Source organism: Centroberyx gerrardi, chromosome 1 (genome assembly GCF_048128805.1).
Source record: "Centroberyx gerrardi isolate f3 chromosome 1, fCenGer3.hap1.cur.20231027, whole genome shotgun sequence".
Taxonomy (NCBI): Eukaryota; Metazoa; Chordata; class Actinopteri; order Beryciformes; family Berycidae; genus Centroberyx; species Centroberyx gerrardi.
Window position 1 is genome coordinate 36,089,420 of NC_135997.1, and position 25,263 is coordinate 36,114,682.

Here is a 25,263-nt window from a genome sequence, read left to right on the forward strand (position 1 = left end):
CAAAATGTAAGCAGGCCTTGCCCTATGTTGACAGCAATTATTTAATTATCCCCCATGTGTTATATAGGCTCTGCAATTACTTCCAGATAATACTTTCTTCAGTGAATAAGCATAGCTACACAGTCTTGCCAGACAGAATCTTTGCATGCTTATACAGGAAGTTTTGACAAATTCAGTGACCAGAATTAGAGAGAGGTAATGAAAATAAAACACAGGCTCCTCCCACATGAACTTTGGAAAGCTCTGTCTCAGCTTTGTAGCTGCTGAACAGGTAGATTCCTGCTTCCCTTCTCATCTTAACCAGGCAGTAAGAGAACGTAATTTAAGTGAGTAGACCTGCATTACCTTTAACTTATACATAACTGACTGATTTTTAGTTATACTTCCTGTGATAGTGAAGAGTGTATGTAGACTAGATCATGGAAAATGAAAATATAAACTGTGATGATTTGAATTAATTTTGATGAATCATTTCATGATGTGTAGTTGGGCATGGCTTACATTTATTGATTTATTGATTACATATTTTTTGTATTTTTAATTGTAAAACTCCACTATCACAGCAGATTCATTGTAAAATGTCCTATAGCAATTTATTTAAAATGTATTTATTAATAATTTTCTAGAATGAAGTTACATAAATTCAAATTAAGTTACATAAAATGACATAAAGAAAAATACTGTTCTAAAAGCGTTTTTGAATTCATACAGAGGTAGGCCTATATCATTTTTAGATAACTGAGTCAAGACCAGTGCATCAGCATAATTTGTACTCTGATTTCCTGTTGTCAGGCTTCAGACTAAAGGACATATTGTAAAGGAGAACAGGTACAGGCCAACACAATTGTTAATGACTGGTTAAAATAATTAGCATATGTCCTCTATCTTTGCCAGTTGGTATCACAATAAATAAGTGCAACACTACCAAACCGAGAGCAAGCAATGCACAATATTACAATTATGTCCAATGGACAGAATCATTGGGAGAATATTTTTACAATAAATTACAATGCTTTTGATTTTAAATTATTTAGTATTCAGTATTTGTTAGATGTCTTTATGACCAGAAACTGTGGATTTTTCATAGGGTGGTCACACTGTGATGGGCACATGGCGATATAGCCATTTACCTTTACTGCTTGTTGGGAAAAGTTTGTGTTAATATTGTGCCCTGTAAAAATTGGCTCCACTTTCCTCTATGTCAAGTTAATGTTTTGTTCTTTAAAGTGAAGGCATAATGGAAATGACTCTGATTACTGATAATAATGCTCCATCCTCTTCAGACATGTTTTGTGCCTGGATCATACTGTTTCTCCTCTTGCCAGGTAAAGTTAACACTTCACTCAGACATATCTGAAGCTGATTAATGCATCATAATATATGTATAACGAGCTTAAGCATTTCAAGATTGTGACATAGATGGCACTCTCATAAAACTTGCAGGGGCAAGCAGTTTTATGATCCACAACACACATCATAGCCTGTGCCTAGAGGACACATCGATGGCAGGCCTAGTCCTGCTGAAGAAGTGCAACATAGACTCAGAGCTTCAAAAGTGGGTCTGGAACGACCAGAGGATGTTGAAGTGTGTCGGCTCATCCAGATGCCTGTCAGCCCAGCACAGGCAGCCTGTCCAGACCCAGTCCTGCCAGGGGCTGGAGGGAGTCACTACAGGGCTCCTATGGGACTGTGAAGGGGACAGACTAATCAGCGAGAACACAACACTGCTGCTTTCCATAGATGGGTGGCGTCTGACTCTGTCCCATAAAAGCAAACATTCAAAATGGAGATCTCTGGATGAGGGTGATATCTGCCAAGAAAAGCTCAGTAAGTCAGTCTTTATTTTGATGACATGTGCATGAAAGATTGTGTCCTGCACTATACCCATGAACTGCAGGAAATTCACTCTGAATTGATGCATTGCCTGGTCATGCTTCCGTTAAACAATATGCGTGATTCCAATGACCCACACAAACCTTGTATTTTCAAAAAGTCACCTTTTCAGCAATTGAGAGAATGATGTTCAGGGTCAGGGTTACCATCCATGCATTTTGGATATTTTATAACACATCAAAATAGAAGGGGGGGAAAGGGCAAAATTAGAGATTCAAGATTTCTGCTGGACATTAACAATAAGTCTAAAAGTCTCTAAAGTAGAACAAGTGTTATTGTGTGCATTGTATACAAGATCAGTAATGACACCTAAAGATGTACTCCACCCTTGGCCTCATGGTAACAGTCCTTTCATACCACAAGCAAAGCCGCTTGTGACCTGTGATGCAGAGTGTGTGTTTGTCTTGGCCTCTCCCAGGATCCAGAAGGGCATCTGGTGATCCACAAGAGTTTGAGGCTGAGCAGCAGAAAGGCAAGCCAGTGGCCATGACAGAGGAGCAGAGACAGTTCCTCCATTGGTACTATCGCACTGAGGACCGTAAGTTTTGCTGCTGCTACTCTTAATACACAGCTGCAATTGCAATTTTCAGACCTTGAAAGATATGTTTTGATAGAAAAAACAAGTCAGTGTTTTTATCCCTTGTCATTCAAAAGGGCAGAAAAATTGAGGCTTAAAATGCTTTAGGAGTCAGTTTTAAGAAAACCTTTGTTAAGAAGGTACTGCAACACTGTAGGGCTCATGTATTCCAACATAAACCATAAAAGGATGAATTTATAGAAGAGCTGTGACTTTTCATTCTCTCCAGCTGGTAAAGAAGTGCTTAAGTGAACACTTGAGTCATTGTAATTTGGTTCTGGTTCATAATAACAAAAAATAAATAAATAAAAGAATAATAATAATAAATAACTTTATTTTTATAGCACCATTCATACATAGAATGCAACTCAAAGTGCTTTACATAAATAAATGGATTAAAGCAGTTACAAGCAAAACATTTTCAAACAAAATCAAAAATACAAGCAAAAGCAACACAGAATTTGTTTAGTAAAAATTATATAAAAAAAGAAATAAAGAAAGATAAAAATAGTACCTACCTATTTTTATCTTTCTTTATTTCTTTTTTAGGATAGTAATAAAAATTGAAATATTATTTTGTCATACTCCAATATAGGAGCAAACCGCCATGATTTACCGCTTTCCATGTTCAACAGAGTGTTGTCTTCTTCTTCTTATAGCAACCCCATGGAAGTTTGCGATGCTGGCTCTATCATTTACTTGCCTACTTGTTGGCTTTCTGCTGTTGGGAATGGGCTCCATGGCAAACAAGTATGCACTCTCTGTCAAAGCAAATCATGGTTTATTATATTTTGATAGTAGCACTCGTCTTTGCCTTGATCTTATGATGTACAGTATGAAAAGAAACATTTCACCTTGAAATTTGTTTTGATAGCTAGTTGTGTTTATTCCCACGACGACTTCAATAGATCCCTGTTGTCTTTCCCACAGAAACAGAAAGAAGATCGCCAAGTATAAGGCAGCAGCTGCTTTGGCTCAGCAAGCTGAGGTCAAGGAGCTGCAGGTCATTTTAGAGGTTAGCGATGAGGCCAGCGCACCATCAGAGAGGCAGCTGCAGGGAACTAAGCCTTCCTCGGTGAACGGGGAGGTCGAGGAGCTCAAAGCAGGGAACATAGTGGTGACATGGAAAGATGGCAATGTCTCCAGCCTGTACTCAGATCCTGCGGCAGAAGTGGAGGCATTAGAGAGAGAAAAGGAGGCAGACAGAGTGGAGGAGAAAAGAGAGGAGGCCTCATCCACTGAGCTGGAGGTTCAGGTATTAATGGCGGAATGAAGAATTCAACACAGATTACAGGCTGCTCATCTGTTCTCTGTTTACGATACTCCTCCAATTTAGAGTTTTCAATTTAGAAGACGTGTCAACACCTAACATCACTCATGGTATTCTATATGGTAACAGTGCTTCACGAGTCCACTTGCAAAAAATGTAAAATGTATCACTACAGCAATAATGGTAGTTCTTGTGAAATATCCATTTGGATATTCAAAGTACTCATACACAGGGGTTTAGATAGATTTTTTTGTTGGAACCTCATTCGTATCTTTTCACATCGTTTTGTACATTTTGCTTTCCCTCGTATAACACAGTGGCATTATCCACAATTGATAAATGGAAATAACTATTATTAGCAAATGAGCACTTTTGTTTGCAATTTTCATTGTGTAATAAGTCATTTACAGTACAGTTTGATATAGTTGTACAAGAAAATGCACTGGAAAAATACAAACTGTGATGCAATGTGTGTAGATGCTCAGTCTTTTCGTGTGTAATTATTCTGACCATTAAGTAATAAAATTACTAATGCTATATTTCACAAAGTTCCACTGTGTTTCTGAGTGTTTTTCTTTTAAAACTTGGTGAGCTCTATATGTATACTGCTTTAACTGCGTGAAAGATATATACTACAATTAATATACTACAATACCTGACATTTATAATGACTCCATTGATAAAGGTGATGATAACTTATAGGGCTCTATTTTTGTGAATCAAGGTGCAGATGCAGGTAGCGGGCGCAAGCTCACGGTGCAAGGCCGCTTGGGCAGAGGTGCACCAGCAGTGCCGTTGAGAAGGGGGTTGCATTAGGACGAATCAGAGGTGTGACCAAGTCAACTTTGCGCGAGTCCCCAGTTAGTCTCAAGTCTTGTGGCACAAGTCTCAAGTCTAAATGTAGAACAGCAAGTCAAGTCAGAACAAATCAAGAGTCCAGTATCAATTTAATATCTTAAAGAAAACTAAATATCTAGGACTTTTCAATGCAATATGGTTTTAATAGGATAAAAACTTGGTAAGAGCATCATGAGTTTGATTTCTATAATCAGTTTCAACTACAATAAATTCAATCATTCCATACAAATTCAGAAAACAGAATTTAAATGCAGTTGTCTGGTGGAACAAATATATATGTTTCTAGCTAGATAAAGGTCTTCTCTAAAAATGGCATTTTTACATTTTGAATAATTTACTGGAGGTAAAAGTTATTACTGATGACCACTTGACAACTTGTGACAACTTACCCCACGTCAGGGCATGTTGTCACATATGAAGGGGCATGCTGTCACATAGACAAGTGTGCTGTGTGTACTCAGCTCCATTTCCTCTTAAGTATAAATACTATAATGAGATAAAAAAAAACATAATCTCAGAAATCGACACCCATCACACACCAGGTAAAATAACCCCTCTCTCACCCATCCTGGGATGCACCGACAAACATAAATTCTTATACAATTTCTAGCAGTATGATATATTAATGTATATGTAATATATACACATTTCCTTTGATGTTTTATGATGTAAAATGGCTTCTTAGTCACAAAACAGTAATAAAAGTAATCTGCCTATGCAGCCTACCCTCCGTGGATGCATGCAAGGGTGGACCAGCAGTGAGGCCATTTGCTACACAAACCAAAGGTTTGTGGGTTCAAGTACCAAAATAATATCTATTCAGAAAAGAATGAATGTAAAGCTACACTACCAGTCAAAAGTTTTGGACACATACATTTTTCTTTATTTTTACTATTTTTCACATTTTAGAATAATAGCAAAGACATCAAAACTATGAAATAACACAGATGGAATTATGCAGTGACCAAAAAAGTGTTAAACAAATCAAAACTATCTTATATTTTAGATTCTTTAAAGTAGCCGCCCTTTGCCTTGATGGAAAGACAAAGGCTTTGGAAAGAAATTCATACATAGGATCAACTTCACTATTTATATTTGTCTAAGAAACTCATTTCAAGCATTTAAGCATAAGCTTTTAGATCAAAATGGCTTTAAGAGAATGAAAAACATAGTACATTCAATCAGGTGTGTCCAAACTTTTGACTGTGTATTTCTAACCAAATGGAATCAATGGAAACAATGTGACACCATGCCCCAACCAGGCATCCCTGAGCACATAGTCCCTCCCCTGAGCACATAGCTTGACTCAACCATTCAAATTTATTATCAAGTTATAGCTGCCCCTTTCTTTTATGTGTCACAGTGTATAATTATTTGATGTCCATGTGTTTATGTGATTATATGGGCGCACGCATGTTTTTGGACACCGTAATTGCACTGCACCACAGGATTTGTATCGGCACTCTTCTCTAGTGCTCTCCCCGCCCATTTCGCCGCGAGTGATGTCATGGGGAGCCTCAAAATTACTGAATGAGTGCAGGTGGGAAAAAATCCAATTGCGCCCAAAGAAATTACCATTTCACCGGTGCAAGTCACTACGCTTGATCTGCACTGGCACAAAAATAGAGCCCATAAAGTGTCTCTATAACTAACAGTCTTACAAGTTACACTTTGGCAATGCTTTACATTCACATTCAGTGTCCATCGGCAAGCGGAGTAGCCTATGCTATATCATCTCTGTTTTTTTTAAGTGCAGTCCCAGCAGTTTTGGTCCATCAGAAGATCTTAAAGCCCTTAAGCAGGGTGAGCGCTGGGGCCCGACGTTTGCTCTGGGCTCTGGACGACTTCACAGTGACCAGCTTGGCGGTGGCGGGGGCCGGCAGCTCCTTATAGCAGGGAGTGGTGAAGGAGGGTGCTGAGGGGATACCGACTAATGCTTTATCCTCGCTGATGTAGGGGGTCGGTACTGGAGGGCCGCGCTCCCCCTCTCGCCTCGCCTCCCTCACTGCCTCGTGGAAAACACGCTGCACAGACAGGAAGTCCAGACAGGCCGAGACTTCGTAGAACAAACATCCAAAACGAGAGGCGAGGGCCGAGCCATCAGACTTACTCACCTGCCTGAGAAAAAGAATAATGTACAGCCCTTCAAGTGCGGAACATGGACAGTCATAGTTCATTAATAATCATAATTTCAGTGAAATGTGCCTCGATGTCAGGACTTTTTACTAAACAGTGTATCCTAGAGAGGAAATTATACAACGTCTTTATTTTTCATACTTTAATGTAAACTAGGCAAAACACTCTTTGAACAAACATCTTCTATTGTCTATTAATCATGGGAAATTACCTCTTGTAATAAAAAGTGTATATAAAAGGTGGAATATTAATCCACTTTTTTGTATTAGTGCATGTCGCATTTAACCATTATCATAAAATTTCATGAAACACAATAAACCTTTGTAATTACTTTTACGTGACACACCTGACTAATTATGCCTTCAACTGAAAGCTGCTGTTCCTCACCTCAACAAATGCATTCATTATAAATGGGGTGGACAGCATTTCATTGGACCCTCACAGGCTGGTCTCTTTGAGGAGTCAGAGTGCTGGAAATTTTGATTACATCTTATAAGGAGAGACACAACCACACACACACACACACACACACACACACACACAGATACAAACCTGTATCTGTCCATGTCCAGCTTGTTACCCAGCAGGATGATGGGAGTTTCAGGCGGGAGGGCTTTATTGTGGAGGGTGAGTGTCTTCAGGTACTGCTGGCAGCCCTCAAAGCTCTGTCTGTTATCGATGCTGTAGACCACCAGGAAGGCGCTGGCCCAGGATAGATAGCGCTCACTGTTCACTGGACCGTCCTCCAGTTGGACAGAAACAAAATACTGTCAACAGACATGTGCTGCTCTTATCAACACTTGAAAAAGTCTTGTTAGTTTGCTGAGCTGTGCAATTGTACTTTCGTTTTAGAGAGTAGACTGCTATGGGTTTTGAAGGCTGATACACATATTTTTGGACTGAAGTTGCTGCAAACTGATATTTTTGTGCTAATATTCAATTCATTCAATTACATTCACCTAAAAATTCCACGTATTCAGTGTTTCCCCCACAATTTTATTCTTGTCAGAGTGACAAAGCCTCTGAAACAGCATTGAGACCACCACGGGACACTAAAACTCTCCATTGAATCTCCGACTAAATTAAACTCTTTTAGGGTTAGCAGCTCTTTAAGGCAGGGTGACAGAGTCGTTACTGCCTTTAAATGAATAATTAATTTACAAAAAATGAAATGAAATAAAATGTTCAAAGAATATCAAACTTCATGTCATCTTACCAATTGTATGTAGCTGTGGTCAGGAACCTCCATCATAACGGATGTGGATGACAATGACTAGCCAATGTTTAATAAAAAGCCAATATCAGCTTGAGATATCAGCAAACTAACCCAATAGAGAGTGGCAGAATAATCCATTTATACCTGGTCAGCAGTGTCCATCACTTTCACCACAACTGGTTGCTGGTCCACAATCTCTTCTGATGAATAAACATCCTCTAGATGGCAGCCAACGCATGAAAGCCAAAGAACAGCTACTCAGACACCCATTTTCACAAATACACCCCACCTTTTCTATGTATTCCATGTAATTAAAATGATCAGAGACATTTCACGAAAGACAACAAAAATCTCACCAAGATTGGGATCATATTCACTGATGAAGCGCTTTGTGAGAAACTTCACAGTCAGTGCTGCAAAGAAGGGAAGGGCTTAAGACATAGCATTGACTGCCACACTGCCTCCAGGTCTGGGGTCTCAATAAGAGGCATGAGGAAAACTACTGCCACATAAACATTCCCATATGGCATCAGATGTCTAAAATAACAAGTGATAAAACCTGTAAAATACAAATATATCTGGATGATGTCCATTCAAAATGAAAAGCAAAATGAACCAGCTTCAGAACTTTTAATCACAAGTTCATGTTTTGTGACTTGAGTTTAAAGAACATTTTACAAAGCATTAACTATCATATTAAAGTTTATTAAGAAACATTGTTAGCTTATTAGTATACTTCCATGCATTGCATTTGAGTTAACTCTTCAGAAACCCTTCTATCTTCTGGTCTGAATAAACTATGATGAAAATGAGTATCCAGTTCAAGCTACCCCCAGTAGCCTACTCTTCAATTTTGGAGTCAGCTGCTTAGTTTTCACCAAATGACACTAAAACTGACACTAAAAACCTTCTCACTAGAAAGAATAGGCTATTCCATCAATTGATGGCATCAACTAATAAACACTTCTAAACTAACTAGATATTTGTTGAACTTGTCACTCAATGAGTTTTTACTACATTAGAACAACTAATGATCTTTGACCTAACCATACTATTTCAGTCAACTTAAAATCTGAAGGCAACAAAGAAACATATGTTGCAAATGAGTTGAATTTTAAGAGCTTATCCAAAGGAAGTCAAACCTGATTTTCCTGAGCCCATCACACCAAGCAACACCAGGTTGCACGCAGCTTGGCTTCTCTCAGGAACTGGAGCAAAGTTACAAGGCTTCGGTTTCCCAAACATCAGAGACATTTTAATCCTCCATCAAATCAGTTCAGATCCTTTACTTTTGAGGATAGGCTATGGCCTATTTGTCAATAGCTACCCTTTCGACCTCTTGATACAACTTCTCTGTATGTTCAAAGTAACATCGCAAAAATCACAATTTCCATAATGTAAGCAAGCGGATAAAGTATGAATTTCTGTAATCATCTATTATCAGAAAAAATGCACGACTCCCTCTTGTAGACGACCATCGCTCGGAATATTTTTGAATGAAAATTCGTCCATCGGCTCATTAGGGTCAACCGAAAATATAAATATTCCAAATAATGTGTAGTTTTTCCCACGATGATATAGTTTGTCCGAGAAGGACGCTAACTCTGCTGCTGGGAGAAACACTGGAAGAGAAAAACTGCCTCCTGTGCAAATGATCGACTGGCTTCTCCATTTAAGGGAAAGGACGTAACGTGCAAACTTAATTCAAACTATAGGATTTGGTAAAAACCATACGTTATGACAACACCACGTAACTTCATATAGTTTACATAACAATGGCTGCAACTCACGATGCATTAAGTAGGCATTTCACAGGGTGACTTTTTGGGGTTCAGCCAAGAGTCGTTTTTTTTTTTTTTTTTTTTATCTTCAGGGCCTTTTTTTAATTTTTTTTTTTCTATTCTGGGCTTTCATACATTATGGGCTTTTTTCTATCACGAGTGCTGGGTGTGGCGGATTACATGCAGGCCTACAGTCATTTACAGTAATCCGAGTCCAAAAACTATCCCAACAAACAACCCCAAATTAGCAGATGACATATCATTTTGAACAAATAAATAAATCTCATCGCTCGGCTGGGGCGGCTGTGGCTCAGGAGGTAGAGCGGGTCGTTCACTCATCAGAAGGTCGGTGGTTCGACCCCCGGCCAGACCGCATGGCGAAGTGTCCTTGGGCAAGATACTGAACCACAAACTGCAGGCATTGTTGTAAATCGCTTTGAGTGGTCGGTAGGCTAGAAAAGCGCTATATAAATCCAGTCCATTTATCTTTAAATTGACAATATTGATAATGGTTGTAAAATAACAGGTCTACTCAAATTACAGCCTGTAAAATGGAACACGTGCCTTCATGTTCCATGCATATTGGAGGCAGAATTATCCAAAAAATAATAGAAGGTAATCAGATGAGAATCACTGAGTTAGATGATAATCACTGTTATTCTTCACAAACCGTCAAGTGATAAAACAGTATAACCACTGTTATCTCAAACAACCAAGAAGTAAGCAGCATTTTCCAACAGACTTATTGTGTTATAAAATGATAGCAGAGATGCAATACTATATAGGCCACAAAACATAACAGGCTGTACACCAGGGGCTCATTTATAAACGTTGCATTAACAAATGGGCATGAAAGATGCATACGCCACTTTCCACGAAAAGGTTGGGATTTATAAAAAACAAACTTGATGTAAGAATACTGTCTTGTTTTGGACAATATGTACGTAAATTAAGTTCAGACGACGACGTGCTATAAACCAAAATATGTATTTGGCGAACCGGAGGAATGCAGGTTGACTGTTATACAGGAAGGTGAACTTCACACACAGACTAGCTGACACACACTATCCACATGTACTATGGACCAATCACAATCAAGCACTGTTCAGCATCCAATAGGGATCTTTGTTACCATCCCATAGTTCTAACATTGCTGTTAAACAGGCCTACCATATTCTATGTGAATATTACAAATACTACCCTATAGAAACTTTGACCCATACGTACGCACGTTTTGTACACACTGAGAAATGGAGACTCAAAGCAGTGAAATAAAGCAAAATGTTGTACTGACACCTTCATTTTTTTCCATATGCACTTTACTCTTTTGTACATACTGTATATGACCTTTTAGTGTGGAAACTATGCACAGTTTTATAAACGAGGCACCAGGTCTTTAATCTGATTGCTGAAATTCTGGCATGCATAATATGTGACCTCAGGGAACAACCTATTCTTATAGTTTGACTTTTCCAGCCGCCCAAGGACAAATCCTTTTCAGCTGTCTCTAACCTGGCAAACACAAAGAACAATAAATCATCAGTAGGCTTCATTAAATGCAACCCTGACATAAACCGTCTCCTCTTTCAGTAGCTCAACATTGGTTTCTCCTTTGGCTGCATGTCATCATAATGTACTATAACTGTGTCACACGTCCGCTTGCTATGTATAGACAAGTCTGTCCTCGTTGCTGTGAAAAAAAATTGTGAATACAAGTAGGCTACATCTGCTCTGGATAGGGAGTATTCAATCTAGTTGCCACTATAAGGCACCCAAAGGAAACACCATGGATATCATTAGGATGTGAGGTATTTTGATCTTGTTCAACATTAATTTGTTGGTGTGATTTTGCAATTTTGCTCTGGGTTGTAATGAAGATCTATGGCAGTGAGGTGATCGCGTCCAGCAGCTGTCCAGACTCAGAGGCTGACAGCCAGCAGCCAGGAATGCACAAGCTGCTGGACAGCCTGAGGGTGAGAGTACATGACAGCATTTTTGTTGTGGATAAAGCCCTTCTCACGCAGAACTGTGAGTACTTCAGAGCTCTATTCCAATCGGGAATGAGGGAATGCCAACAGGAGGAGATCCATTTGAGGTGTCTGGGGGCTCTGGGTTTCGTTGTAATGCTGCAAGTCCTGGATGGGGAGCGCCCCATGCTTAGCAGTGACCAGATTGTGGAAGCAATCGAGTGTGCCGCTTTTCTCCAGGTCCAGGCTCTCACAAAACACCTGATCAATATCATCAACTCTGAAAACTGTTTACTCATGTACCACACAGCTGCCACCTATGGTGTGTGGGAGCTCTCCCACAGTTCAGCTTTGTTCATCAGAGATATGTACTCAGACCTTCAGGAAGATGTTCATACCTTACCTAGCAAGCTGGTAGAGTACATTGAGTCTCTTATTCCAAGTACCTACATGGCAGTCTGTAGCCATTCACCATCCACCGAGCTGCTACAGGATTTCCAGAGGACAGTCTGCTATTTGGATGAAGAAAACAAAGAATGGAAGGTCCTAACTCATCTACCCATAAGCACTAGCACCACAATGGCAGGTGTGGCTGTCCTCAACAACAAACTTTACATCATCGGAGGGGTGCACGATGTAAGCAAGAAGGTAATAGACACTGGCTTCTGCTATAACCCTGCAGGTAACACATGGTCCACAATCCCAAGTCCCCAGCAGCTACGCTACAACTTCACTCTCATAGGTCATGAGGGCTGCCTCTATGCCATAGGAGGAGAGTACAACAAGAAAGCCATGTCATCTGTGGAGAGGTACAGAGTCTCTAATGGAAGCTGGAGTTTTGCCTCTCACCTCCCCTGCCCTGCAGCCTCTCTGGCTTCTGCTAAAGCCATGAGCAGGATCTTTATCTCTCTCTGGAGGGGCAAGGGTGCTACAGATATACATGAATATGTGCCTGAAAAGGACCAGTGGCTTCTGGTCACAACACTCATCCGCCAACATAGCTATGGCCTCTGTATGGTGGCCCATAAGGACAATTTGTATGTCATGCGCAATGGGCCCTGTGATGACTTCTTGCTGTGTGTGATGGACTGCTACAACCTGAGCTCACGCCAGTGGACGGCCATGCCAGGCCAGTATGGGAACAGTAAAGGTTCTCTGTTCACTGCCGTGGTGAGAGGGGACTCTGTGTTCACCCTCAACCGAATGGTGACCACAGAATACACAATTGAGGATTACAAGTGGAAAACCAAGAGGGAGATGAAAGGCTTTGGGAAGATTGGATCCATGTACACATTTCTGATGAGGCTGCCTAATGCCACTGTACCCTCCGTTGGAAAGTCGGCAGCTCTGACTCAGGACCAAAACCTTGGGGACCTTGTTGACAGTCGAAGATTATCCATGCAATGCTTTAAAAATCTGTAAAGACTATTGCAAACCACCTATTTTAGTTACTGCTGAAAGAACTATTACTATGACAAATTAGCTATCTCAGTTTGTTTCAGTGAAGTAAAACTAAATAAAAAAAAAAAGCTTTGTCTTTGTGGAAACCAATCCCTGATAGATGTATACACTTCTCCTGTTTTTACAGAAAACAAGCCTTGTATAACAGTGGGTTCCCAGGGGTACTCATTCTGGGAAGTAGGATTAGATAAGGCCAAGACACAGAAGAAAAAAAATAGAAAACTGTGATGAGTTTAGCTATGTTGATAAAGGATTATTAATTAGATAAAGAAAAAACACTGCCTTGGTGTAGTAGTATCAAATGCAATGATAATAATAATAATAATAATAATAACAACAACAACAAATTCATAATATATGTTTACTGAATCTGAGACAATCAAAACTATTCATATAATTTGCGAAGAGCAAGTATTGATTGTTATAAGTCAGAGTCAGGGCAAATTCAAATAAAAAACGCATTCACCACACACTAAAAAACAGACATTTAACACACCTTTTAGCCAAATAATGACTAAAATATCAATCAACAAATTCATGAACAAAATGGCAATACATGCAAATTACATGATCCATATTTGTAGTAGCATTTACAACAACAATGTGCTTTTCCTTAGTAAAGGCCACTGTCCATCTTCAGTGCTTATACTGTGCTTAGTAGTGCTAATAAGTGGATTAACCAATATGAACCTGGTATTTCAGTTAAATAATAGATAGGTTGCACTTTAATTATGTTAAAGTGTGTGTGTGTGTGTGTGTGTGAGAGTGTGTGTGTCGGTCCGCAGTCATGCCACACGCATCATCAATTCCTCCAAAGCCCGTTCACGGTGGTTTTCATGGACAAGCAGCACTTCCTTAATGGCGTTCTGCTGGAAGCCCATCTCATTGAACTGGCTCAGTAGATGAAGAAACTCCTCAGCCTGAACAATCAAAACAGGAGACAATTACGTTCTTCCAAGAGATTAATATAGAATTAACTTTGTGAATTCGTGAATTAACAGCAACAGTGTCGCCTTATTGAAAATATAGCACAAAACCTTATTGTTTCAAAGGAGACTAATTTACCTTTGTTTCACAGTTTTGAAACATCTCCAGAGCCTCCTCTACCTGAGCTTCATCATAACCCAGCTCACAGAGATGGTCACATGCCACCAGGTAACTCAAGATCTGCAAACAGACACAAAAAGTACTCATATTCATTCAAAGTATTCATGTGTATTAATAGAGGACATACCAACATAATGTGTCACAAAGCACTATGAATGGTATGGAAACAATCAGCTACAAATTCATAGTCATACTGTTGCTTGGAAATTTTCCAAGACAGTTAAAACTTTCAGAAAACAAAGAAATTGATTCCATTCAGATGGGTTTATAAACTTGATTAACACAAGCTGATTTCTTCTTTAAATGGTGTCACTCTGAGATAGATAAAAAAAAATGCTCTAAGATCAGTAGAGTCAAATGCATTATGTGTAGAGCAGTGTGACCTCTACTGTAGCATACTGGCCAGTGTGAGTGAGAATATTACCCTGATTAAGTAATTAGTTGTTCCCTATTGATGAAGTCTTAAGCCAATTTACCAGCTGCCGTATCTGCTCTTGTTTATTAGAGGGGAGGGAAAGGGAGGAAGAGGGAGAGATAGGGAGGAATGCAGGCTAGGACAGGCAGAGCTGAAACCTAAATCCATTCTCCAACAGACTGTAAACTTTCTAAAACCATCAAAGAGTTAGGATGAAAACACTGCTCTGCATATCAGTGTTGCAGGATTCCAGAGGAGAAGTGTCATCATCTTTGTGTATCAAATTATAAAAGCAAAAATTAAATACATCAGGCAATGTGTGATTTGCCATCCCCTCTGCACACCCCTCCCTTCTTTCTTGTACAAAAGGGCATTTCCTCTATTTACCCCTTCCAATCTACCCTGGTTCTCTTCATGGAACATGTATTCTGGCCTGTGATTCATTATAAGTCCTGAGGGAGAGTTGAGGCTAAGTCATGGTTCTGAGAAAACAGATAATACAGTGCAGGCTGTGGAAACTCTGAGGATCCGGGATCTATTTTTACAATGCTGCTGCATGGTGTTTGTTCATTCCCTCCTAGGGCAACGGCATCACGTATGGAGAGCTGAAAGCAGCTTGTTCCACGAGCCAAGCCAACACCGATGTAGATGCCTGCTACTAGTTGGGAAAGAGGCTTGAAAAAAGGGTTGACAGACTGCTGTGAGACTGATTACACTGATTAAGTGTATACATGGGCTCATTGTACAGATATATGGCCCTGTAACAAATTACACAAACTTTACTTATGAACTTTTGAATGGCAGTGTACTTGTAGCCTATCTTCTTTTTATCATTTATTTTGTAATTGTGTTTCTTATTCATTACTTTATTCACTCACTTTCACTTATTAGTTGTAATTGTAAGGACAATTTGTTTTGTCTGGGCTTTCATGTGGCTCGGCACACACTTTTATCTGTTTGCATCTGTTTTTAGTTGTATTTCTGTTCATTTTCTAGTTGTATCCATTTATCTCCTGGATTACCTTTTATTCCTATTTTTTGTCATCTTTTATTTATTTTTATTATTCAACTGTTTTATTCATTTGATTGTGGTACTTCTGCATCATTGTCTCTTTGGGTTAAATAAAAAAAAAATATTTTATTGTATGTAAAGCACTTTGTAAACATTACTTTTAGAAAAGCGCTATACAAATAAAGTTATTATTATTATTTATGTTTTTGGTCAGAGCGGCGCATTCCTGAGATCATATCTTTTAACTTAATGGGCCATTATTATACAAAGAATTAAGATGTTAAATTCAGTTGGTTTGGAATGGAATAACAGAAGCACTTCCAAACTTTGAACTTTTCAGCAGTCTTAAGCTGCAGCAGAGGAGTAGAGATAGTCAAGATCTGCTCTCTGAATTCAGTTACAGCTCTCTAATGAGCCTGAGTGAAGGGCAGAAACCAGGGAAAAGACAATAGGCGTGACAGCTTATGTGTCATGAACTGACCTGTTCTGGGGTTTGCTGGCCTGTCTTCTGCAGGGCGATAATGGCAGTGTGGAGGGGGTAACCCCTAGCAGTGATTGCCCCAAGCAGCTCTCTCTCCTCTGGGCTCAGAGCTGAGAGAAGCTCCACTGATGAGTCCCGACCAGCAGGGGGGAAACCCAGGGGGTGGGAGGCGGTGGAGGGAGGTAAACAGGAGTATGGGCTGAGAGACTTTAGTGAAAGAACAGAGTGTGGTGAGTCAATGCCACTTGGTGAGTTTGTATGTTTAAATTTGTGCATGGGGAAGACAAGACACTGAAGTCGGCTACTTACTCGCAGCTACTTATTTGTGGGCTGTCAGGGAACGATTCGATTTTTTTTCGAAAAGAAGGTTTCCTCTGCATTCTTGTTCTGTTCTTTGCCTCATATATTAGAATTCTTGGAAAAATACAAATGTTCTCTACCAGACAACTTTTTAATAATTATGTTTAGGTGTTGACCCAAACAGTTTTTCCTAGTTTAATTGACAACTGTGTTGGGTATAGTTGTGATTGCACTTTCTGCCTATTTGCTATGGCCTTACCTCTTAATTAATAAAACGTCTCAATCTGACACTGAGGCATTACAGACAATGTATCAGAATCCAGAACGATGAGAAATTTTACTGTAGCATTATTGTATTATAACCCCCTGAACATGGTATGTGAGACTATGGTCAACCTATTATAAACCAAGTGTGATTGCACTTTCTTCTCCATTTGCTATGGCCCTACCTCTTGATTATAAAAATGTCTCAAGAATCTGACACTGGGGCATTACAGACAATATAACAGAGTAGCAAAATCCAGAATTATGACAAATTTTACTGTAGCATTATTGTATTATGACCCCCTGAACATAGTATGTGGGACTTTATGTCAACGGAAGATAAGCACAGTGTGATTGCACTTTCTGCCTATTTGCTATGGCCCTACCTCGTGATTATCAAAATGTCTCAAGATGCTACAGTAAAATTCCTCATAATTCTGGATTTTGATACTCTGTTACATTGTCTGCAATGCCTCAGTGTCAGATTCTTGAGACGTTTTTATAATTAAGAGGTAGGGCCATAGCAAATAGGCAGAACGTGCAATCACACTTGGCTTATCTTTGGTTGACATATAGTCCCACATACCATGTTTAGGGGGTCATAAAAAACATAATGCTACAGTAAAATTTCTCATAACTCTGGATTTCGCTACTCTATTATATTGTCTGTAATGTCTGTAATAAGTAGCTGTGAATAAGTAGCCAACTTCAGCATCATAAAAAAACTGAAGGAAAAGGAACAGTGAAAGGCAAAAAAGAGGAGAGTGGAGAAAGGGAAAGAGAGACTAGACTAGACTACTGCTAGGGGTAGGCATGCAAACTCAATCTGACTTTGATGTCTTTTTTTGTCTGTAACCCTGAGTGAAAGTGTGAACATGGAACATAGTATGATGTAACCCTGAGTGAAAGTGTGAACATGGGACATAATATGATATTCACCTTGTATTATACTGCTTAAATGTTCACACAAGTAACCTTAAGATGCAGCTTTGCTGAGAAAGACAATTTTAGAGAACTTCCACTTGCTAATCCTGATTAACCTCTAATAACTTGGCTGCTTTCAGGGGCCAGACTTTACACTGGCTATTTTTAGAGTGTAGATCCCTAGAAACATCTTTGAAATGTTAGTTGAAAACACTTTGATAGTTAGGACTGATTTCTTCTTCCAACTGACATAGTGTTCATGTTCCCAAAAGCCACCAAGGTAAAGAAAATTAAAAGAATGAGTTTCAGCGATAAAATCTATGTTTACTTGAACATAAGGTTAAACTAATCCTAAACTGGCTATGGTGGGCAGTAAGGACATCTGTGATACTGTGGTGTTTTAAATACTTTGTCTCTTTTCCAGGCTTATGTGTGGCTAATTATAGTATGAACCATGAAAAGCAAGTGCTCTGGGCTTTAAGTTGTAAACATAGCATGCTCCTGGGAACCAGGGACAGAGAGTGTAGCTTTTGACCGCACATCCCAGGAGAAAATACTGTTTTAGCCAAAGTATTCTGCCTAATCCTGATTATGACAACTGAGTTTAAACAAATTCATTCCTACTCAGGAAGAAAATAGCCAACATGAGCTTTAAAGGGTTAATGCCTTCTGAAGTGGTTCATAAAAACTGGAGACACTATTGGTAATACAACACAATTTCCCTTGTCTCTCTCAAGGCTTTATCCCTTACCGTCTGTGTTGGCTTTTGGTAGTTGATTGTGGAGACCCTGTCGACTGTATTGGCTCTGGTGTTAGGGTGTCTGTGTGAGGAGGAGCTCGGGTATTGGCTGGTTGTCATCTGGTTGACTTGGATGGAGGTCTCCAGCACTGAGAGGGAACACTGGCGCAGGTTCTTCCTGCGTTGGTGTGGTAGGCTGCTCAGGCAGGCAGGAGGGTTCAGGAGGTTTGGGATGAAGGCTTTCTGTGCTTTCCTCGGGCCATGCTGACATAAAGCAGAAGGAGTGTCTCCACCCGAGGAGGCTTTCTCTGGCAAAGATGCCTTGAGTTTCTCTGCAGAGCCTTCTCGTTCATCTTCAGAGTCTGAGGTGGCAAAGTTGGTGCGCAGGACGGCTGGGTTGAGACTGTGGGATCGCTGTCGAGGGTTGGGCTCCCAGAAGTCAGAGCTGTGTCGGCTGGCCAAGCGGCTCTGCTGGGGGCTACTGAACATCAGCCAGTAGGGTGGGCAGGATGGCAACACTTCTGATTGGGAGCACGGAATTGGAGGCCAAGGCTGGATGTTGTAGCCACCTTGCAGCCCTCTGAGCACCCAGTTCTCCAGACTGAACTCATACTGCCACAGAACAAGAGATCACGTTGGTGACATGCACATCTTAATTTCATTCTCCTGCTAGTCCGTACTCAACCAACCAGTTTTCTCCTTCCCCTTTTCTCCCATCTCTTATTCCTTCCTTGTTTGATGCAACACATCTTATTGCATTTTTAATCGGGAAAGTGTAAATTAAGGAAAATTCCCTAAAATGCTGCTTGCTCTGCATGACAATATGAGGCTAGTGCTGTGACACAGCACTAGAAATAAAAATGAAATTAAGTGAAATAAGTGAATTAAGTGAAACTTGGCCAGAGATTGACATCCAACATTAATGTTAAAAGTTCAGTTCAGCAATGCATATATAGGTTAATAATAGTATAAATTATAACCAATCAATGTCCTGAGTCCCAGAAGAAGTGAATCTTGGCAGTGTAGCAGTAAAAAGGTCACAGAATGTCATAATAAACTTAATTACATTTTGCCAAGAGAGGTTTTTTAAATTTTTTTTAATACACTGGATGCAGAACGACAGCAGCCAGCAGTTAACACCATGTTAAAAGTTAGCACCATCACACTCATGCTTCATTTCTTTATTGCTGATGATGCATTTGCCGATTTGCGGGTGGTGTATCGGTGATAAAGCTTTAGTGTCTCAGGTAAACAACACAGTGGAAGTAGTCTCACTCATATACACACTCATACTATACACACATAGATGCAAACAGAAACACACACCTCCGTCTCTTGCAGTATGGTAAGGTAGTCAGGGACTAGAATCACCACCTCTTCCTTGGCCTCCTGTGAAGCACCCATTGGCATCTTCAGAGGAATGCCATCCACACCATTCATGTCACTGATTACAGAGAAAGAGACAGAGAGAGAATTTGACTTTTGATGTTTTTTAATGATACATCTCACAAAACAGAGGAGAAAGTAACTAAAATCATTGTAAAAACTCACCAACCCTCCCATCTAGACACATACACACACATGCCCACGCTCCCCCACACACCCACACATGCAAACACACATAGCAATATTTACAGTGCTGGAAGCCCTCTCAGGTGCAATCAACATTTAGATACAAACAATCAGACCCTCTTCTCCCACCGTACATTGTGCAGCCCCCAAATATTCACAAATGAGACATCATTCCTGAGAGACAAATACTCCACTCAAAAGTGTGCAGAAAACGTCACTTTCAGCATTACTACAGGGTCTGTAGGACCCAAACCCTTCACTTTGTTCCTGTGGGCCAGCCAAATGGCCAACTTGGCCTGGTCAAACCGCTGGATCCAGCAAGGCCAGGAAGCGGTTTGTTGCCAGCAGGGGCGGAGCTAGACTCTCAGCACAGAGGGGGCGGAGCATTCTCGAGGGGCCCTTCTGATAAAGTCATTTTAAAATTCACAACTGTAAAACAGCTGATATATCCTATCCTATCCTATCCATAAACACAAATTGTCACTTATTGAGCCAAGCAAGCCAATGTCTAAGAAAACATACAGTGAAGCCAGAGACACTTTGTCAGACAAGCTTGTTCTGAAGAACAAAAAAAGAAAACAGGTTGCCAGTCGCGTTCAAATGTTTCAGCACCACAGCGACACCACCACACAGACAGCTGTCTGTCACGATTGTCTCTCACGATTCTTAAGCAAAACCATTTTTATTATACATTTTTACTGCACTCTTTTTGCCTGATACAGACAGAAACAAAAAATATGATATTGACTGTAATGAGACTGTCATATCAACTTTGCAGGTCAAATGGGATTCACACAGAGTACACACACAATGTTTAAATTCCAATGAAATTTAAATTGAATTAACAGTATTAAACTTCTCCAATCTCCAGCTGGTTTATCCTGCCATCCATACATTACATTCTGCGCACACTGACTGCACAGTGCAGCATTAAGTATAGCCTTAATTACGAGTCTTTGGAAATTTACCTGGCTTCCTGAATCTTTTTTTCGGGTTGCGGATCGGTTTCGGGTCGTTGTTTTATGTATGAAAATGGGTCAGGCGGATACATGTGTCAGATCGGGCGGTCACGGGTTGAAAAAAAACGGACCCGCGCATCACTAACAGTAGATAACTTGTAATCTGCTGCCCTACAAACGTTAACGGTAGGTAGCATCATTACCTTGTGGTATTTAAGTAACGTTAGTGGAATTAGGTAGTTTAATTGATAACCGTATGACAATGCATTGAATTGAGTTCAAAACACGCGCTGTCGGCCTGTCAAAGATATGCGCTTGTTTTTTAACAGACAAAACAACTTAATTCAAATGCTTGATGAATCCAACACTTATCATAAAAACAATCAACTTACATCTCTCTTCTCTTATTTAGAACACAAGCTTTGAACAAGTGTTGTGTGTGTCTACTGTTCTCCGTCATGTCTCTCTGGAGTTGTTTTCCTTCCTGCCGGTTTCTTCCCGCTCTGCATGTGCGCATTTCGTCACGTGGTGAGACGCGGTGTTGCCACTTGTTAGGAGCGCTTGATTTTATGCAACGGGTGTCCCTAATGAATATGGCAGAATAGTTGTCATTTAGGAATGAGCTCGCATAGAGGTATGAATCGAGCCGCTCAGTAGGGGGGGGGAGTGGCAGCTTGCGTTGCCACATAACCTGCAGTACCTTCCTCAGCCAGCACCTCCTGCCACTGGTGCTTACCAGGGTCCCTGAAAACCCTGAGATTCCTGACCTTAACACAAACTGCAAGCAGGGCCTTACCCCCTGCCTGCCCAAACTGCCCCAGGCTCGGAGTAGAGAGCCTAGCCCCCAGTTTCAGCTGATACCCTCAGTAAAGGGAACTCAGCAACCAGGCAGCCCCTCATGGCATCTGGCAGAAAACCCAGCAGTTTGTTGATGAACCACTCCAGCAGCCTCAGCAAGGTCAGGCCAGTCTGTTGGCCAAGCACTTGAGTGGTTTTCCAACCTATCGTGACAGAAGACAGCAGATGTTGCAGCTTGGTGATGCCAGCTCTTTATAGGGCGCTGCCTTGCTGACAGAACACACCAACTCTAGAGGAAACACTGGGTTATGGAATAGAGGTTCCTCCCATACCCACAGTCCCAGCACTACACCCGCCACACATGTATGCCTTGGGAAGCTCCACGCCCTCAGGACAGATGCATAAAATCCATAGAGACCTGTGGTATTCAGCTCCTCCAACTCTATCAGGTAAAGCTGCCACCTTGCTCTTTTGGTCAACCAAGCACTGACCATGTTCCTGGAGAGGCAGGTAGAGGACAGCACCCCTCAGCCAATGATGTCCTGACCAAAAGAAGTCCATCAGCTCCTTCTGGCTCTCCACCAGAAAACCCCTAGGAGGGGTTAGTACAGCCAGGTGATGCCAGAGGGATGAAGCCACCAAGTTATTAACAATCAGCACCCTACCCCTGTATGAGAGCTGAGAGTGCAGACACTTCCACTTTGCCAGCCCAGCCTCTATAACTTGAATTACACCCTCTCAATTCCTCAAGACCCATCTCTGAACCAGTATAAACCCCTAGCAGCTTGAGTCCTGTCTCCCATAACTGAGGACCACGTGGTGGCTATGGATGAAAGAGAAACATTACAGAGGAATCTAAGTAGCTGTTACAGAGTGTGAGCTGAAAGTTCTAATGTCCCCCCAAAATGTCTGAAGTCGATTAACAGCACTTCAGTGCAAGGGTGTTTATTTGGTGCACCATAACAATACCAAAAATTCAAGTGAAAACAGAAAAATGGACATCCATTAACAAAGGCAAAAGAAAGTATTTACAAAAAGAACCACTAGAAAAACAGCCAGAGACAGCAATGGCTGTTGAGCTCCTTTTGTACTCCATGGAAAATACCATACGTTTATAACAATATAATACATGTTATTAAATAATATTAAGTTAAACATATTTTTAAAATAATAAATCCACATAATTCTTCATGATTATAAATATATAGAAATATACCACTTCACCACGCATGCGTGTGGTGGGAAAGGCACAATATAGCCCACCCAGGTGCATTGGCTCCATTTAGGACCTGGCAGAAACCACAGAAATGCAAGAGAGAACAGCAACAGAACACAGAAAACACAAGACATCTTGATTTTGTTTCCATTTCCTTGTAAAAAGTTAAGCATAATTAAACACATTATCTGAGGGTAGGGCAGTATTTGTGTGTGAGTATGCATGCAAGTGGGCATAAGGAGCACGTTTACCAAATGCTGCCTGCAGTTAGTGACGGCTTCTCAGTCACAGTAGCAGTCTGAAAAAAGTTTATTGTGGTGTAATCAATTCAAGAGTAGTTAATTTATTTTCTTTTTGGGGCATTTTTGCCTTTATTGGACAGATCAAAGTGGAGAGAGACAGGAAAGATGGGGAAAGAGAGGGGAATGACAAGCAACAAAAGTCCTGGGCCAGAATCAAACCCAGGACATAATTTTCTGCCCACTCATTTGCATCTGTCTACTGCAAACATAGGGAGAAAATGCAAAGTCCACACAAAAAAGACCAGGGGGAAAACTCAAACCCAGAACCGTGTTTCTGTGAGGGGACAGTGTTAACCACGAAATTTGAACTCACAATCTTGTGCATTGCAGACCTGTGCCTTAATAATAATCCAAACAAAACAATAGCACTCCAGCACCTGTGGTGCTTGGACCCCTAAAGAAAAACATGAAGGGACCGGCAGCAGAGCTGGTCTGCCCCTAATAATACATAGAAAAACAATATTTTACAAAAACTTACAATAACTCATGAATGCTTTATGCTGTCTTAACCAAATTCAGACAGTGACAATGGATACTGTGTGACACCTCTGGCAAAGCTGTGCGGATGCAAGTTGACACTGGCACGCGTGTCTCTCTGGTGTCAGAGTCTGTATACAGGAAGAGGCTACAGCACCTCACCCCATGAGTGACCAAGTTAAGGACCTACACTGGAGAGCCTATTCCATTATTGAGACTTGTGGATGTCGTTCATTATCATTCATCAATCAAGGAAACAGTCCAGCTCTGCTAGGCTGCAGATGGCTGGAGAAGCTTCAGTTGAACTGGCAAGAAGTGCTTCTGCTCCGTGACGGAGACACAAGTTCACTGCAGGAGATCTTGAGAAAGCATTCTAAAGTGTTCAATGGAGAACACAGCAGTATGAAAGACATCACTGTTAAACCAGGGAGCAAGCCAAAATGCCTTAAAGCGAGACCTGCCCCATATTCCATCAAACCTACAGTAGAAGCAGAACTAGAGCAGCTGGTGCAGAGTGAAGTACTGGAACCAGTGAGCAAATGGCCCACTCCAATTGTCCCAGTCATGAAGAAGACAGAGCTCTATATTGGTTGAGTGTGTTATACAATGAGGAGTTGTATGCAGGTGGAGGATTAGGGATTAGAACACCATATTTGTTAAGCAACGAGGCAACATGATGCCCTTTTCTCATTCATTAAAGGTAGGGAAAACACATAGTTGACAGACATACAAAGGCTCTCTCATGCATACTTCAGATTTCCACTGAATCTGAATCACATAAGGCATTTCCTGAGGTTTAGATCTTTGAGAGAAAGCATGGTTGATGTCCATAGCTTATAATTACTAACAAACCATAACACACAAACGTGTCTCCAATATGTCCAAGAGTAAACGTCAAGGTAAACATAAGCATGTGATAAGGTCACTGCTAAGTCTTTTCTATCCCTGCTGACGTAGGAAAGCTAATCAGATATTTGTACACAACACACACAGTCTCAACAAGCCAGATGGTTCAGGACTTCTGAGACCCAAGAAGCCAGATGGTTCGGGATTTCTGAGACCCAAGAAGCCAGATGGTCCAGGACTTTTGAGACCCAAGAAGCCAGATGCTTGATAAGCTCATTAATGTGTTTCCATGAAGAGGAAGAATAGAAAGTCCAGCAAGCAACATACAGTAGAGACTACAATTTATTGCAAATTGCTTGTATGGTAATGTTATCAGAATATTAATATTAAATCTATATTACAAACAGATTACCTAGTTCAGGGCCAGTGCAAGACTTAGATACTACTTAGACAAGGCCAAAGCAAAACAGCTGCCCCAAGAAAAAAACACCCCAAATATGATCATGTTAACTTGAAGGATACTGAATATCCTAAAAGTTCCAAAATACATGTGTCCATACACAGGACCAAATAATAGTATAGCCTAATCTGTAAAAAAAAAAAAAGTGTGGTACTGGTAAATGGTATAATTTAATTATACTCTACATATAACAGCATTATATCTTTATACTTCCACATGAAGCATTATTCTT

The 25,263-nt window shown here is 40.5% G+C and overlaps 4 protein-coding genes across 4 annotated transcripts; 2 read left to right on the forward strand and 2 right to left on the reverse strand.

Moving 5' to 3' along the window:
* The first annotated feature begins 1,285 nt into the window (after positions 1-1,285).
* Positions 1,286-3,743, forward strand: LOC139929871 (uncharacterized). The gene is made up of 5 exons (XM_071922928.2): positions 1,286-1,325; positions 1,444-1,827; positions 2,312-2,431; positions 3,130-3,220; positions 3,401-3,743. Exons 1-5 carry the CDS (start codon positions 1,286-1,288, stop codon positions 3,741-3,743), a joined length of 978 nt encoding a protein of 325 aa, XP_071779029.2.
* A 2,630-nt stretch (positions 3,744-6,373) lies between these two features.
* Positions 6,374-9,204, reverse strand: rasl12 (RAS-like, family 12). The gene is made up of 5 exons (XM_071922936.1): positions 9,093-9,204; positions 8,307-8,363; positions 8,095-8,168; positions 7,287-7,477; positions 6,374-6,716 (listed from the first exon to the last, which is right to left on the reverse strand). Exons 1-5 carry the CDS (start codon positions 9,202-9,204, stop codon positions 6,374-6,376), a joined length of 777 nt encoding a protein of 258 aa, XP_071779037.1.
* A 2,398-nt stretch (positions 9,205-11,602) lies between these two features.
* kbtbd13a (kelch repeat and BTB domain containing 13a) lies at positions 11,603-13,120 on the forward strand. The gene has a single exon (XM_071922930.2). It carries the CDS (start codon positions 11,603-11,605, stop codon positions 13,118-13,120), a length of 1,518 nt encoding a protein of 505 aa, XP_071779031.2.
* Positions 13,121-13,619: 499 nt separating this feature from the next.
* On the reverse strand, positions 13,620-19,830 carry ubap1lb (ubiquitin associated protein 1-like b). Its single transcript, XM_071922935.2, has 5 exons — positions 19,728-19,830; positions 18,414-19,013; positions 16,175-16,381; positions 14,225-14,326; positions 13,620-14,079 (listed from the first exon to the last, which is right to left on the reverse strand). Exons 1-5 carry the CDS (start codon positions 19,809-19,811, stop codon positions 13,945-13,947), a joined length of 1,128 nt encoding a protein of 375 aa, XP_071779036.2. The 5' UTR covers positions 19,812-19,830; the 3' UTR covers positions 13,620-13,944.
* Between the last annotated feature and the right edge of the window lie 5,433 nt (positions 19,831-25,263).